The sequence below is a fragment of the Neoarius graeffei genome, chromosome 14 (assembly GCF_027579695.1).
Source record: "Neoarius graeffei isolate fNeoGra1 chromosome 14, fNeoGra1.pri, whole genome shotgun sequence".
Lineage (NCBI taxonomy): Eukaryota > Metazoa > Chordata > Actinopteri > Siluriformes > Ariidae > Neoarius > Neoarius graeffei.
The window spans coordinates 64,866,390-64,884,815 of NC_083582.1; the positions used below are offsets into that span (position 1 = coordinate 64,866,390).

Here is an 18,426-nt window from a genome sequence, read left to right on the forward strand (position 1 = left end):
AACATAAGGAGACGTGAAGAATACTTCTTTGACTTGATTTTTCAAGGAATTAAGTGGAGAATATTTTTCAGAACCCAGTGGGAACACTGCTCCTCATACACTGTGTAATGAAACTACAGCAGTGGACTAACTTACAGTGGTGCTTGAAAGTTTGTGAACCCTTTAGAATTTTCTACATTTCTGCATAAATATGACCTAAAACATCATCAGATTTTCACACAAATCCTAAAAGTAGGTAAAGAGAACCCAGATAAACAAATGAGACAAAAATAATATACTTGGTCATTTATTTATTGAGGAAAATGATCCAATATTAAATATCTGTGAGTGGCAAAAGTATGTGAACCTGTAGGATTAGCAGTTAATTTGAAGGTGAAATTAGAGTCAGGTGTTTTCAATCAGTGGGATGACAATCAGGTGTGAGTGGGCACCCTGTTTTATTTAAAGAACAGGGATCTATCAAAGTCTGATCTTCACAACACATGTTTGTGGAAGTGTATCATGGCACGAACAAAGGAGATTTCTGAGGACCTCAGAAAAAGCATTGTTGATGCTCATCAGGCTGGAAAAGGTTACAAAACCATCTCTAAAGAGTTTGGACTCCACCAATCCACAGTCAGACAGATTGTGTACGAATGGAGGAAATTCAAGACCATTGTTACCCTCCCCAGGAGTGGTCAACCAACAAAGATCACTCCAAGAGCAAGGTGTGTAATAGCTGGCAAGGTCACAAAGGACCCGAGGGTAACTTCTAAGCAACTGAAGGCCTCTCTCACATTGGCTAATGTTAATATTCATGAGTCCACCATCAGGAAAACACTGAACAACAATGGTGTGCATGGCAGGGTTGCAAGGAGAAAGCCACTGCTCTCCAAAAAGAACATTGCTGCTCGTCTGCAGTTTGCTAAAGATCACGTGGACAAACCAGAAGGCTTTTGGAAAAATGTTTTGTGGACGGATGAGACCAAAATAGAACTTTTTGGTTTAAATGAGAAGCATTATGTTTGGAGAAAGGAAAACATTGCATTCCAGCATAAGAACCTTATCCCATCTGTGAAACATGTTGGTGGTAGTATCATGGTTTGGGCCTGTTTTGCTGCATCTGGGCCAGGACGGCTTGCCATCATTCATGGAACAATGAATTCTGAATTATACCAGCAAATTATAAAGGAAAATGTCAGGACGTCTGTCCATGAATTGAATCCCAAGAGAAGGTGGGACATGCAGCAAGACAATGACCCTAAGCACACAAGTCGTTCTACCAAAGAATGGTTAAAGAAGAATAAAGTTAATGTTTTGGAATGGCCAAGTCAAAGTCCTGACCTTAATCCAATCGAAATGTTGTGGAAGGACCTGAAGTAAGCAGTTCATGTGAGGAAACCCACCAACATCCCAGAGTTGAAGCTGTTCTGTACGGAGGAATGGGCTAAAATTCCTCCAAGCCGGTGTGCAGGACTGATCAACAGTTACCAGAAATGTTTAGTTGCAGTTATTGCTGCACAAGGGGGTCACACCAGATACTGAAAGCAAAGGTTCACATACTTTTGCCACTCACAAATATGTAATATTGGATCATTTTCCTCAATAAATAAATGACCAAGTATAATATTTTTGTCTCATTTGTTTAACTGGGTTCTCTTTATCTACTTTTAGGACTTGTGTGAAAATCTGATGATGTTTTAGGTCATATTTATGCAGAAATGTAGAAAATTCTAAAGGGTTCACAAACTTTCAAGCACCACTGTATGTAATTATGGACGAACACATGAGGAATGAATGCATTAATTAAGACCAAATGAAGGAGGGATAAAAGAACAGACATTGTTATTGTTAGTCACAAAGGCAATCCTACCACTGAGAGATGTTAACCATTATTAAAGGAGAACTGAAGTCATTTTTAAACTTGCTTTATTTCTTAATTAACATGTTATTCAATTATGTTTCCGGTTTTAGTAACCTTATATTGTGATTTGTATTGGCAACTAATTGAAATTAAATATTATACTTATCGGCCTATTCGGTTTTTAGCCATGTTGAATTTAGTTCGTTTGGTCCACGGCATGCGTCGCTTATCCGCGTGATCTTCACCAGACTTGTGCAAGACTTCGAAACATGAAGTGTCAGCCAGGTGTCAGTGCCGCCATTTTGAAAACTGTTTTCCAAACGAAATATTGCACAAAAACGAGTTTAAATGACGATTACTGCCTACTTTCTTCAAACTTTCCTGATTGCTATTAAAACAAACAAAACTTCCGGCTTGATTACGTCAGCATTCGAAAGAGGGTGCGCGCGTCTTTTAACAACGTTGGCAGATGTTGGTCACTTTGGTTTCCGCTGTACGTTTTACTTCCGTCCTACGATGTCTTGCACAGGTCTCAACGAATCTCGTTTATGGCCATTGCTTTGACATATGGACTGATATATTACAGAGCATATTTCAAACACTCATAACTTGCTATAGCAGCGACAAAATAGCGATCAAAAATGCATTCCTGTATTTAATAAAATTAGATAAATAGAATTTTGATAATAAAAAAAAATTTGCCTTCAGTTCTCCTTTAACTACACTACCGTTCAAAAGTTTGGGGTCACTTGTGTTTTCCATGAAAAGTCACACTTTTATTTACCACCATAAGTTGTAAAATGAATAGAAAATATAGTCAAGACATTTTTCTGGCCATTTTGAGCATTTAATCGACCCCACAAATGTGATGCTCCAGAAACTCAATCTGCTCAAAGGAAGGTCAGTTTTATAGCTTCTCTAAAGAGCTAAACTGTTTTCAGCTGTGCTAACATGATTGTACAAGGGTTTTCTAATCATCCATTAGCCTTCTGAGGCAATGAGCAAACACATTGTACCATTAGAACACTGGAGTGAGAGTTGCTGGAAATGGGCCTCTATACACCTATGGAGATATTGCACCAAAAACCAGACATTTGCACCTAGAATAGTCATTTACCACATTAGCAATGTATAGAGTGGATTTCTGATTAGTTTAAAGTGATCTTCATTGAAAAGAACAGTGCTTTTCTTTCAAAAATAAGGACATTTCAAAGTGACCCCAAACTTTTGAACGGTAGTGTACATGTGACTCCCTACATTGCCAACCTGCCTACTTTCTTTGCCCACGCTCCTCAAACCAATGTGTGCACGCATACCAATAGCCACACAAGACGAACAAGATCAATATCAGATCATTGACAATGGGATCCAAGGGAGAAACAGGAAATTTGAGAGAGGAGGGTATGGGAAGGGTGAAAACAATGAAACGAGAATCAGAACAAAGTAGCTGAGGGTGAAAGAGAGCCAGAGACATGCTAGATAACAGGTCTTACAAAGCACTCAGCAGCGTCGTCCATAATGCCCAGCTGGAAGCGCTGCTCATCCTGGAACGTCTTAGCCAGAGCGCTGCGCAGGGCATCCGAGGGCAGTACCTTCTCACTGCTGTACTGGAACTGGGCAAAGATGCTCTGCAACAAAGAAACATCCCTCATGATTCCTTCATCAACGTGCACGTCAGTGCATCATCATCATTCTCAGTGTGGTTAACGTTCACGTTATCAGTTCAGTAAGCATTACACATTGTTTGGTAAGTTAATGCAACAATCCTACCTCACTTACAAGAAGCTATATGATTATCAACACTGTATCAGACAAGAATTTCAACATTTTTAACATCCATGAGAAATGAAGGGAAACCCAATGAAGTTGAAACACTTAACTGTAGTCTACGTGTTGACCTTCATCAATAAATGTTTCAATTATTATACAAGTTTAAAACTACAAATGATTTCACATTAACAATAACAGTCTTCAGATGAGACATAAAGTCTTTCCAAGGATGTAATGAAGTTTGAAAGTCCTTTCACTTTCCAAAAACACACATATACGGTACAGTGTCTTGCAAAAGTATTCATCCCCCTTGGTGTTTGTCCTGCTTTGTTGCATTACAAGCTGAAATTAAAATGGATATTTGGAGAGTTAGCACCATTTGATTAACACAACATGCCTACCACTTTAAAGGTGCACATTGTTTTTTGTTTTTTTTTATTGTGACACAAACAATAATTAAGACATTAAAACAGAAATCTGGAGTGTGCATAGGTATTCATCTCCTTTCGTATGAAACCCCTGAATAAGACCTGGTCCAACCAATTCACTTCATAAGTCACATAATTAGTTGATTAACATCCACCTGTGTGCAATCAAAGTGTCACATGATCTGTCACATGATGTATGTATAAATCAACCTGTTCTGGAAGGACCCTGACTCTGCAACACTACTAAGCAAGCAACACGAAAACAAAGGAGCCTCCAAACAGGTCAGAGACAAAGTTGTGGAGAAGTATAGATCAGGGTTGGGTTATAAAAAATATCCCAAACTTTGAATATCCCACGGAGCACCATTAAATCCATTATAGCAAAATGGAAATAATATGGCACCACTACAAACCTGACAAGAGAAGGCCGCCCACCAAAACTCACAGACCGGGCAAGGAGGGCATTAATCAGAGATGCAACAAAGACACCAAAGAAAACACTGAAGTAGCTGCAAAGATCCACAGCGGAGATGGGAGAATCTGTCATTAGAACCAGTTTAAGCCGGACACTCCACAGAGCAGGGCTTTATGGAAGAGTGGACAGAAAAAAGCCTTTGCTTAAGAAAACACGTTTGGAGTTCGCCCAACAGCATGTGGCAGACTCCCCAAACACATGGAAGAAGATTCTCTGGTCAAATGAGACTAAAATTGATCTTGTTGGCCATCATGGGAAGCGCCATGTGTGGCACAAACCCATCACCCTGAGAACACCATTCCTACAGTGAAGCATGCTGGTGGCAGCATCATGCTGTGGGGATGTTTTTCATCTGCAGGGACAGGAAAGCTGGTCAGGACTGAAGGAAAGATGGATGGCACTAAATGCAGGGCAATTCTGGAGGAAAACCTGTTTGAGTCAGCCAGAGGTTTGAGTCTGGGACAAAGCGTCACGTTCCAGCAGGACAATGACCCTAAACATACTGCTAAAGCTACACTGGAGTGGTTTAAAGGGAAACATTTAAATGTCTTGGAATGGCCTAGTCAAAGCCCAGACCTCAATCCAATTGAGAATCTGTTGCATCACTTGAAGATTGTTGTACGCCAATGCAACCCATCTAACTTGAAGGAGTTGCAACAGTTTTGTCTTGAGGAATGGGCAAAAATCCCAGTGGCTAGATGTGCTAAGCTAATAGAGACATACCCCAAGAGACTTTCAGCAAAAGGTGGCTCTACAAAGTATTGACTTTGGGGGGGTGAATACCTATGCACACTTCAGATTTCTGTTTTTTTTTTCTCTTAAATATTGTTTGTGGCGGCACGGTGGTGTAGTGGTTAGCGCTGTCGCCTCACAGCAAGAAGGTCCGGGTTCGAGCCCCGTGGCCGACAAGGGCCTTTCTGTGTGGAGTTTGCATGTTCTCCCTGTGTCTGCGTGGGTTTCCTCCGGGTGCTCCGGTTTCCCCCACAGTCCAAAGACATGCAGGTTAGGTTAACTGGTGACTCTAAATTGACCGTAGGTGTGAATGTGAGTGTGAATGGTTGTCTGTGTCTATGTGTCAGCCCTGTGATGACCTGGCGACTTGTCCAGGGTGTACCCCGCCTTTCGCCCGTAGTCAGCTGGGATAGGCTCCAGCTTGCCTGCGACCCTGTAGAACAGGATAAAGCGGCTAGAGATAATGAGAGGAGATGAGAAGTGGTAGGCATGTTGCGTAAATCAAATGGTGCCAACCCTCCAAAAATCCATTTTAATTTCAGCTTGTAATGCGGCAAAACAGGACAAACACCAAGGGGGAGGAATGCTTTTGCAAGACACCGTAGGTGGACTGGTTACACTAAATTGCCTCTAATTATGAATGCGTGTGAATGAGTGTGTGCATGGTGCCCTGTGACCAACTGGCGTCCCATTCAGGGTGTATTCCTGTCTCATCCGGAGTGTTCTACTGTAAGGATAAGCAGTGACTAAAAGTAAGTGAGTGAGTGAGTGAGTGAGTGTTGTGAAGCGGTCGCTAGTCCATTGGCCACTGGGAGAACAGCTCTCCTGTGGTGTTCAGTGGTGTAATTTGGTGATGATAATCTTTAGCTAAATTTACACCTGTTTGCCTGCTGATAAAGAAAACAAAGAGTGTAATGAGTATTATCCACAGCATTCTGTCGTTTCTGCAGTAACCACTGGGATGTAACCAAATGTATTATTCAAATTAAACAAACAATATGTTCTATACAGATACAAATAAGAAAGTTCTAAGCCAGAAAGACTAACAGGGCATCTGGCTGAGACTAAAGGGGTACCCTGGAACCGGGATCATACAGGATGCAACAAAAAAAGTTGCACAAGCTGAAGTTTTGTTTCTTTTTATTTTTCTCATGTGGGTATAAGCCTGCAGTCAGATAGGAAGCTTGCCAGACAAAGAAAGACAATGTTCATTAACGTGCAGGGTTCTCCAGATAATCTGAAGTAGCTGGAAAAAAAAAAAAAAGTAGTAGGCTTTGCAGTGGCGAAGCTAATGTCAAAGGCTTATTAGCTAGGGGGGTCTGGGGGAGTGGCTTCTGGTGCATTCTCAGCTAATAAATTATTAACCATTTCCCTGTAAAATACTTGCAAAATATGTATGAAATTTCCCTACAGATGTGTGTGCGCTTAGTTTTCTCAGTTCCCCTCTGTAGTACGCTGCCTGGCTCTGCAACATAACTACATGGTGAGCTTATTTGGTGCATGTATAATGTACTCGATGTGCTTCTGGTGTAGTATTGTGTATTGTATAGTTTTAATCTCAGAATAATTATTTGCACACAGTTAGTCACTTGGACTTTATAAGTATGAAGCCTTAGCTAAAGGACAAGACATCTCTATGGGAACTTCGGCACTCCGGGTAGCTTCTGGATATGAAAATAACAATTCTTACATATGAAAATATTATGATTTATATGTCCAAACTTGCATAAAACATTTTGAAGACTTAATTTCTTCTTCGGTGGCCTTCGGTGAAAACGCATTGAAATTGTCTGCAACAACCACCAACTGCGTCTTTACTGTCTGCTACGGCGTGGTCACGTTCTCCGGCTCAGCCAATCAGAGCGCGAGAATCGATCAACAAATATGACGTTGCTTCCGGTCATGCTATACCTGAATCGAAGACAATTTCATGGTGAAATAATTGGATTTGCAGGAAAGTATGGGCAGCGGAGACAATAAAAATCGCTTGAACGTTGAAAGGCAAGTTTTTATTTTTTTCTGGGCTTGAGTAGCCGGTGCAGACCGTCTGTGTAGGCGGAGAAAACCGCAGGTCACCGGCGCCTATGGGCATCTCTACATGTGATACATTTACAGCATCTTTAGTAACTGCCTGGTCGGGGTCATTGTGGTTTAAATTACAAAACAAACTAAACACTTTTCAAGTGCAGGCCACGCCCACATTGGGTTTCACATATTTGAATAGATACAGATACTATCATTGTTTTACACCTTTAAAAAACATACATGTGCTTTGTTCTAGATTACAAGGAGACGCATTTGCCTGTAGTTTAAAGTTACTGTAGCCCATTGTTTGTGCACTTTTAAACAGAACCATTGTTTAGATTAGATTAGATTAGATTAGATTAGATTAGATTAGATTCACTTTATTCATCCCACATCGGGGAAATTCACGTGTTACAGTAGCAAGAAAATGTCAAACAGATAACAAATAAAACTGAAATAAAAATTAGACAAATGAAGGATTAAACACAGAGGGCTATTTGCATTATCTACTGTGAAAAAGTATAGAAAAATTGCCTTATTGAGAGGCTCGGAAAAATTGCACATTACAGGTAGACTCTGTATATATACACACACATATACATAAATAATATTTATATATACAGTTAGGTCCATAAATATTTGGACAGAGACAACATTTTTCTAATTTTGGTTCTGTACATTACCACAATGAATTCTGAACAAAACAATTCAGATGCAGACGAAGTTCAGACTTTCAGCTTTAATTCAGTGGGTTGAACAAAATGATTGCATAAAAATGTGAGGAACTAAAGCATTTTTTAAACACAATCCCTTCATTTCAGGGGCTCAAAAGTAATTGGACAAATTAAATAATTGTAAATAAAATGTTCATTTCTAATACTTGGTTGAAAACCCTTTGTTGGCAATGACTGCCTGAAGTCTTGAACTCATGGACATCACCAGACGCTGTGTTTCCTCCTTTTTAATGCTCTGCCAGGCCTTTACTGCAGCGGTTTTCAGTTGCTGTTTGTTTGTGGGCCTTTCTGTCGGAAGTTTAGTCTTTAACAAGTGAAATGCATGCTCAATTGGGTTGAGATCAGGTGACTGACTTGGCCATTCAAGAATATTCCACTTCTTTGCTTTAATAAACTCCTGGGTTGCTTTGGCTTTATGTTTTGGGTCACTGTCCATCTGTATTATGAAACGCTGACCAATCGGTTTGGCTGGATTTGAGCACACAGTATGTCTCTGAATACCTCAGAATTCATCCGGCTGCTTCTGTCCTGTGTCACATCATCAATAAACACTAGTGACCCAGTGCCACTGGCAGCCATGCATGCCCAAGCCATCACACTGCCTCCGCCGTGTTGTACAGATGATGTGGTATGCTTTGGATCATGAGCTGTACCACGCCTTCGCCATACTTTTTTCTTTCCATCATTCTGGTAGAGGTTGATCTTGGTTTCATCTGTCCAAAGAATGTTCTTCCAGAACTGTGCTGGCTTTTTTAGATGTTTTTTAGCAAAGTCCAGTCTAGCCTTTTTATTCTTGAGGCTTATGAGTGGCTTGCACCATGCAGTGAACCCTCTGTATTTATTTTCATGCAGTCTTCTCTTTATGGTAGATTTGGATATTGATACGCCTACCTCCTGGAGAGTGTTGTTCACTTGGTTGGCTGTTGTGAAGGGGTTTCTCTTCACCATGGAAATTATTCTGCGATCATCCACCACTGTTGTCTTCTGTGGGCATCCAGGTCTTTTTGCATTGATGAGTTCACCAGTTCTTTCTTTCTTTCTTGCTTTCTTTCTTTCTTTCTTTCTTTCTTTCTCAGGATGTACCAAACTGTAGATTTTGTCACTCCTAATATTGTAGCAATTTCTTGGATGGGTTTTTTCTGTTTTCACAGCTTAAGGATGGCTTGTTTCACCTGCATGGAGAGCTCCTTTGACCGCATGTTTTCTTCACAGCAAAATCTTCCAAATGCAAGCACCACACCTCAAATCAACTCCAGGTCTTTTATCTGCTTAATTGAGAATGACATAATGAAGGAATTTCCCACACCTGCCCATGAAATAGCCTTTGAGTCAATTGTCCAATTACTTTTGGTCCCTTTAAAAACAGGGTGGCACATGTTAAGGAGCTGAAACTCCTAAACCCTTCATCCAATTTTAATGTGGATACCCTCAAATGAAAGCTGAAAGTCTGGACTTTATGTCCATGTCCATTATATAACTATAACTTGAATATGTTTCAGTAAACAGGTAAAAAAACAAAATTTGTGTCAGTGTCCAAATATATATGGACCTAACTGTATATCTCATCTCATCTCTCATTATCTCTAGCCGCTTTATCCTGTTCCACAGGGTCACAGGCAAGCTGGAGCCTATCCCAGCTGACTACGGGCGAAAGGCGGGGTACACCCTGGACAAGTCGCCAGGTCATCACAGGGCTGACACATAGACACAGACAACCATTCACACCTACGGTCAATTTAGAGTCACCAGTTAACCTAACCTGCATGTCTTTGGACTGTGGGGGAAACCGGAGCACCCGGAGGAAACCCACGCGGACACGGGGAGAACATGCAAACTCCACACAGAAAGGCCCTCGCCGGCCCCAGGGCTCAAACTCAGGACCTTCTTGCTGTGAGGCGACAGCGCTAACCACTACACCACCGTGCCGCCCCTAACTAGTATAAATATAAATATAAGTATGCATAAAAATAGTTTAAGGCCTATATTATTGCACATAATAATTGCATCGATGAGAGATGGCAGAGGTAGTAGTGGTGAAGTAGTGCAAGTATAATGACAAACAGGTTATTGTTGCTACGTTACAAGTTGTGGGTGTTATACAGTCTGACAGCAGTAGGTATGAATGACCTGCGGTATCTCTCCTTCTTACACCGTGGGTGTAGCAGTCTACTACTAAAAGAGCAGTTTAAAACTGTTAACAGATAATCCATCGCTCCATCCATCAGATCTGGGGCTGCTACTGAACCCTCTAAACAAGTGCTGTAATGGGCTCTCGTCTCAGCACAGCTGATCAGCAGTGCTAATGGACTCAAAACACTGACATTAGCAACTACTGCGATGGTGACATAATGACTTTCTCATGAGACTTTACCTCTGGTGTGCTGGACACACAAATATATCTGTAAAGGATATTAGGAGCAGCAATCAAAACACACACACACACACACACACACACACACCTTGGATATGTTAGTAAGTGTAAAAATGAGGGTGGGCTGATGATACCGGAACAGATAATGCAAAGACATGACTGCAGTACTGCACCAACACGATCCAGAATGTAAAGAGGGAGGGGGTAAGAGAGGCAGAGGGGTCGCTATCTCACTGAGTGAGAGCTAGATGATGGCAACTTTCCCCCACTCCATCACTCCCATCCTCTAATCAAGCGGGTGAGCTTCTGCGTAGAATACGGAATCGTTTTCACCATCCGACATTTTTAATGTCCTTCACTCTCTCACACATACACACTTACACATCATCTCACTCCATCAATCTTTCCTTCAGACATACACAGACGCTCACTTCTACTTCCACACCCCTTCACTGCCTCATGCTCTGCTCTGAGAAGGGCAGCTCTGGGTCTAGTGAAGGTCCGGTGAGTAGATCAGCACTGAGAGAGATATTAACACAGCAGTCGAACTAAACTTGTTCTGGAATCCATCAATGAGTGTGTGTGTGTGTGTGTGTGTGTGTGTGTTTCCATTGCAATGTTGCACAAAATAGAAAAAAAAAATCAATGAAACAATTGTGATTAAAGGTAGACTGCCTTTCAGATTTTTCAAGTGCAGGTCATAAAAAGAATTTTCCCTGACTCCCAATTATTTTTGTTTCGTGGACCGAAAGCTACTGAATTCGAATCACGGACTTCCAATTTTATAAGTTTTTTTAATAGAACAATTAATGAATTTAGGGCCATGTGGCCCTAAATTCTCCACTATTTTTTCTGCTTCACCATGACCCGATTCAAGATACTACATCATGCATCACGTGGTGTGCGTTCCCCATTCACGCAAGGCATTGTGGGATACAAATTTGAAACAGGAGAGAAAAATGGAGGACGTGAGTGTGCGAATGAAACGTGAAAGACGGACTACAGTAACGGAAAACGAGAAGAAAAGACGTTATGTTATATACGAAGGAAAGGAAACGCAGGACCAAACTAATAAATATCGGCAGTCAGCGAGCACCTCGGTGTGATCAGCTGTTCGTTTAGCGACAGAATGATGGAACCGTCAGTGCACGGTCAAAAGTAAACCTGTAGATGGCAGTAATGCAACACTGTGGATGCCAGCTGCTGTAAAACCCAAAAGAAGAAGAAGAAGGTAAACCTGCACATGCGCACACACATGGACTTCCTCTGTCTGCTTGACTGCACAAAGCGAGCGATTTCATGCACGTTATTTGCTCGGGAATCCCTTCAAATTAAATAACTTCCCAGCCACAGAATGGCCTGATATTTTGTGAGATATTACAGAAATAAACATATATCACAATGACCAAATTTCAGAGGGAACTAAATTTCACCGATTTTATGACATCCAAAGGTCATCTAGCTTTAAAGCTGTTTTTTCTCCTTTCTCAATAATCAACTGGATTTTGGTTGTATCCAAGGCAATAGCCATGGTAGTGTTTAATCAAATGCATAAAATGTGTTTCCATTTCGAGTTTGTGAAAAACCACTTGATGCGATCGTATAAACTTTTTGCGATATTTTATTGTACGACGTTTTGTGAAATTCATGTGCTTTTTTGTTCGCACTTTCAAATTGTCTATTAAGCAGGTAAATGGAAACTCGGCTATTGCCATTACAGGATCGTTTTAACACAGAGGAATTTCTTCTGAATTACGAACCGTGATGGAAAAGTTCTGTTACTCTTCCTGTTGCGAACCAGTGGGACATTGGGACCTGTGTTGCATGCATTTTTGTGACAACATTTGTCGTGTGTACATTTGCAATTTGCGCAACATGCAATCATTTGAAATTGGCAACTGATACCCTTGAAATGCTTCAGCTGGCCTACATTATTGGAGCAATGAGCTGGGCAAGGTGTTTTGAGTGGCAGGACAACACTGGAGGATGATGTTCTGCCTCTCTCGATGCAGGAATGCCACTCAAAATCCCTATCCGGCTTGTTGGTTCATTGCCGTAGGCTTGCTGAAGCATTTGAAGGGTTTCCATTGCCGATTCCCTGAGTTTGACACAGAATGGGATGCTTGATCTTTGGTCCATAGTAAAATTGCAAATGCGCATGTGCACGTTGCGACAAAAACATGTGTAAGACAGGTCCTGATGTTGACAACGCAACGTCACGCGGGATACTGACTCTCGGAAGTAACTGCTTGCTCCTACTGCATGTGCATGACCTTGCTGCACTCCGTTTGCAACAGGAACAGTCCTAAAATTTTTGATTGCATCCCATATAGTGCATCACTTTACAGTGCAAAAAAACAGAAGATATCACACTCCAAGATAGATAGATAGATAGATAGATAGATAGATAAGAATAATACTGAGCAAATTATGCACATACCAGAAAAATTACAAACTATATTTTAAAAAACGCCTTTTAATAGTTTGTCTAAAGCGTTGGAAGGTTTGAACAGACTGTACATGAGGTGGCAGACTATTCCACGGTTTTACAGCAGTGTACAGAAAGGATTTTTAGCCATGGCTTTTGAACTTCAGGATAACACGCTTGTATTGACTAAAACGAGTATTAGAAGCATGTACGTCAGTCACTTTAGTAATGTCAATGAAAGATAGTGTGCAGACAGCCCGTGAAGAATTTTATAAATACGATTCACTCCAATGTACCAGACTCTCTTTTCAATAGGGAGCCAACCCACTGTTTTAAAATCGGAACTATCCAAGTGTGACCTAGGGGGAAGACCTAACACAAAGCAGATAAGCTTATTTTGGCAGACCTGAAGTTTGCCTTTAGTTTTTTTCTGTAAGGGATAATACCAAGAGGAACATCCATCCATCCATTATCCGTAACCGCTTATCCTGGGCAGGGCCACAGGCAAGCTGGAGCCTATCCCAGTGGACTATGTGTGAGAGGCGGGGTACACCCTGGACAAGGGCTGACACATTGAGGCTACATCCACACGACAACGGCAACGAGATTTTTTTTTTAGCGGGTAAAAAAAATATCGCGTCCACATGGGCAACGGATTAGTAAAATATCAGGTACATATGGCAACGCAACGCTTGCTGAAAACGATGCAATACACATGCCACACCTCTACGTGCGCTGTAAGACGGTCCCATCGGAGACACCAGAACAATAGAAGAAGTAGGACGCATGCGCATAAACCCCTTCCTCTACCCGGCGTGAAGCGCTCACAGGAACAAGCACACAACAACAAGAAGAAGATGACTGCGACTACGCGAGGAAATCGTGCCTTCTGTGTGTACAAATTAGTTTTATTAGTGTGCATAGTTTTATATAACTTAATTTTCTTATTGTGTGTGAACATTTTGAAAAGCATTTTTATATAATTTATATAACTTTTTATATTGTGTGTGAACATTTTGAAAAGCAGTCTTATCCAATAAAAAAAGAAATTCAAGAAATGGTTCAGTTACTTGTTTATTTAAAAGAAAAGCTGTATACAAAAGTGAATGCAATGCAGTGGTTCATACAAAACAGTCTGTTGAAGGGTCTTCTGACCCTTTTCCCCCTCTGCCTCCATTATAGTCAGGTACGGTAACTGTTGCTTTGTGTGGAAGGCTGTACTTTCTGTTCATCAAAGCAGGTGTAAATTGTCTGTCTGGCAGGTCAGTCGGGTTAATGTGTAAACAATTTCAAAAGATTCTTATCCAATAATAAAGATTCTTATCCATTGTTGCTGTTGTTGTTATGAATGATGCGCGCGGGAGTGCTGCTTGTTCTAGTCATGTGGTTGTGACGTCATCGTAAACAAATCCGTTCTACTCATCCAGACGACTTCGCAACGGCGCCGTTGCCAGCTTTTTCCACTCTGGAACCCGTTCTCAAAAAATATCGTTTTGGGGCACCCAAAACGCCGGTGCCGTGTGGACACCAGGCCGAAACGATAAAAAATTTCATCAGATTCACCTGAATCCATTGCCGTGTGGACAGGGCCTGAGGTGGGGTTTACATTAGACCGTATCAGCGGATCATCAGATTAACGTTTTTAAAACAATTAGTGTGCACACAGCAACACCAATACACGGATACGCTCGGCTCTGCAGGCATCCTGCGCTCCAAATCACTCCGCCCTGAACAGCGAGTGCCCTCTGGAGGGTGCGCACTCCGGCCCTGCGCAGCTCACAGAGCGCGCGAGTGAAGTGCACAAGCAGTGATTCGGGACTGAGCCACTGTGTGTGTGATCCCAGCGCATTATCACTTACCACTTGCAAGTGGAAAGATGGCAAGCCTAAAGACAATCATAACTACACAATGGGCAGTATTTGCATCAGTATTTGCAGTATTTTCATACTTTTATACTCTTTAATGAAAGGTGATACAAGGCGGAAGTCCGCGCCGTTTTTCAGCAGTCGCGTCACATGACCAACGCCAGCGAATCAGGAAGGTGGATGTCACAGTGACGTTGTCCAATGACGACGCCAGCTAGAGCTCAGCACAGCGTATCCGCGTATTCTCAATGTTTACACAGCACCGGACCAGACACGATCTGGATTGAATACATGGACCCTGGCGGATTCCCGTTTCCCGGCGTTTCCAGGCGTTTTAATGTAAACGGACAGTGCATCCGCGAAGAAAACGAGACAGATACGGTCTAATGTAAACTTGGCCAGAGACAAACAACCATTCACACTCACATTCACACCAATGGTCAATTTAGAGCCACCAATTAGCCTAACCTGCATATCTTTGGACTGTGGGGGAAAACGGAGCACCCGGAGGAAACCCACGCGGACACGGGGAGAACATGCAAACTCCACACACAAAGGCCCTCGTCGGCCACGAACCCAGAACCTTCTTGCTGTGAGGTGACAGTGCTAGCCACTGCCCCCTCCCCCCCAAGAGGAACATGCATTGTCAAAACGACTTTGCACCAAAGCTGAAACAACAGTACGTCCTAGAAATAGGACTCTCTGAAAAGGTTTTATCTGAAACATTTTATATACATGGTGTAACCAAGGCTTACTCATTGGGGAAGCCATGGCCTAATGGTTAGAGAAGCAGTTTTTGGAGCAAAAGCTCACAGGTTTGATTCCCACGAATAGCTAAAATGCCCTTCAGTAAGGTACCCGACCCTCCGGCTGCTCTGGGTATGTTGTACATCGCTCTGGATAAGAGTGTCTGATAAATGGCATTAAGGTAATGTAATGTACTTAAGGTGAATCCTAGACCAGTGTTTGGAGCAGTCCCAGGACACACTGGGTCAAGAAAACAGCTTTCACACTGGAACAAACCAAACTCTCGGATTCAACATTCTCAGATCTGGCAGGGGGGAAGCTTCTGTGTGAAAATGCTCTGAGACTCCCCTTTCCCGGAGACAGCTCTGCAAAATAAGCTTGTGCTGATGGAGTTGTGAAGTGTTGAGAGAATGAGATTGTTATTCACACGAAATCAAAGTCAGACTGCACATCCCAGAGCTGCAACAAACTCGCACGTCTGCACTGGAACCATGTAATAAGAGTCACATGCAGAGAGCGAGCGAGCGAGCGAGACAGAGAGAGAGAGAAACCCTACACACACATACAGTATACACACACACAGTGCGCGTCATTGTTAGCTACAGGCCCCGAGGCATTGTCTGAGAGACGTTAACCTCCACTCAAAGACACAAGACACCAACATATTCTCTGGAACTCACAAGGACCCTGAAAACACACACACACACGATAATTAACTACATATTCTAATTTCTAGCACTAATTTACACAATGTTCCCATGCAAATCGCCAAAAAGATAATGGTAATGTGTATTCTTACAGATCAGATGAAGACGATTAGCGAGCTCCATGATATCTGCCCATGGCTATACGCTCGATTACTGCACTGCTATTGACCGGATACCCTGGCGAAGGAGAAAAGGTGCAGCATCGAGCATTCTTTTACTGCCAAAACTCCACAGCATTCATTACACACTACGTCAATATTCCTTCAAAATCTCAAATTGATTTTCTTTTACTGTGTTCAAAAAATATACACATACAGTACTGCATGACGGATAGATTTGCTCTGGTTCCACACAAATTCGCTCACCTCTCTTTTCTATAGTTAGCCTGCTATACTTACTGTACGTATTCCAGCACATTCAAACCGTTTTGTGATTTTAATCTCGGATTTTTATGTAATCACTGATTCTGAATGGGTTGTGGATTTTGCCGTACTCATAAAGTTAAGCCCGACTGTGGATTTTTTTTTTTTTAATCAAACCTTCATTACGGGTGGCACAGCGGTGTAGTGGTTAGCGCTGTCGCCTCACAGCAAGAAGGTCCGGGTTCGAGCCCCGTGGCCGGCGAGGGCCTTTCTGTGCGGAGTTTGCATGTTCTCCCCGTGTCCGCGTGGGTTCCCTCCGGGTGCTCCGGTTTCCCCCACAGTCCAAAGACATGCAGGTTAGGCTAACTGGCGACTCTAAATTGACCGTAGGTGTGAATGTGAGTGCGAATGGTTGTTTGTCTCTATGTGTCAGCCCTATGATGATCTAGCGACTTGTCCAGGGTGTACCCCGCCTTTCGCCCGTAGTCAACTGATTTTCCACTCTATCTAAACAGAAGCGCCCTAAGGCTGGAAACGCACCTGATAGGAAAAAATGATGACGATGATGACTACACACGCACACATGTACATGCTCCTCAGCAGAAGTGCCGGAGGGAACCCAAACCTGCAAACTATGCATCTGTTCATGTTTGCCACAAAAATGTTTTATTTAATATATTGTATTTTAAATGTTGTTGATACATGTGGATCATTCTCATACACTACCGTTCAAAAGTTTGGGGTCACCCAGACAATTTTGTGTTTTCCATGAAAAGTCACACTTTTATTTCCCACCATAAGTTGTAAAATGAATAGAAAATATAGTCAAGACATTTTTCTGGCCATTTTGAGCATTTAATCGACCCCACAAATGTGATGCTCCAGAAACTCAATCTGCTCAAAGGAAGGTCAGTTTTATAGCTTCTCTAAAGAACTCAACTGTTTTCAGCTGTGCTAACATGATTGTACAAGGGTTTTCTAATCATCCATTAGCCTTCTGAGGCAATGAGCAAACACATTGTACCATTAGAACACTGGAGTGAGAGTTGCTGGAAATGGGCCTCTATACACCTATGGAGATATTGCACCAAAAACCAGACATTTGCAGCTAGAATAGTCATTTACCACATTAGCAATGTCTCATCTCATCTCATTATCTCTAGCCGCTTTATGCTGTTCTACAGGGTCGCAGGCAAGCTGGAGCCTATCCCAGCTGACTACGGGCGAAAGGCGGGGTACACCCTGGACAAGTCGCCAGGTCATCACAGGGCTGACACATAGACACAGACAACCATTCACACCTACGGTCAATTTAGAGTCACCAGTTAACCTAACCTGCATGTCTTTGGACTGTGGGGGAAACTGGAGCACCCGGAGGAAACCCACGCGGACACGGGGAGAACATGCAAACTCTGCACAGAAAGGCCCTCGCCGGCCACGGGGCTCGAACCCAGACTTTCTTGCTGTGAGGCGACAGCGCTAACCACTACACCACCGTGCCGCCCCATTAGCAATGTCTAGAGTGTATTTCTGATTAGTTTAAAGTGATCTTCATTGAAAAGAACAGTGCTTTTCTTTCAAAAATAAGGAAATTTCAAAGTGACCCCAAACTTTTGAACGGTAGTGTAAATGATACTGGCCGGCTTTTTTTCGCGGTATATCAGATATACAGTATTCCTTTCAGCTCGCATGATATTGAACAAGTCGAAGACGAGTAGCTGAATGGAATATATTTGAAATACCACGAAAAAAAGCCAGCCAATATTATTATAATAATAATAATTATTATTATTATTTTTAGTAGTAGTATACATGCACATGTTCAATGCATCTTTCTCTTTCAAAATTCTCTCAAAATCTTCTGTATTTAACGATGCAAACCTGGCGACCACGTTTGTTTACAAATTGTCACAGTTGCTCGCTAGCACGGAAATTTTAT

At 42.1% G+C, this 18,426-nt stretch overlaps 1 protein-coding gene across 7 annotated transcripts in view; it reads right to left on the bottom strand.

The window, feature by feature from the left end:
* The window catches only part of usp54b (ubiquitin specific peptidase 54b), a 362,268-nt gene that overhangs the window by 108,899 nt on the left and 234,943 nt on the right, over positions 1 to 18,426 (bottom strand). For all 7 annotated transcript variants that reach the window (XM_060940231.1, XM_060940227.1, XM_060940226.1 and 4 more), the window contains one exon: positions 3,337 to 3,471. In XM_060940231.1, coding sequence (XP_060796214.1) covers positions 3,337 to 3,471 — 135 coding nt within the window. The remainder of the gene's footprint in view (positions 1 to 3,336; positions 3,472 to 18,426) is intronic.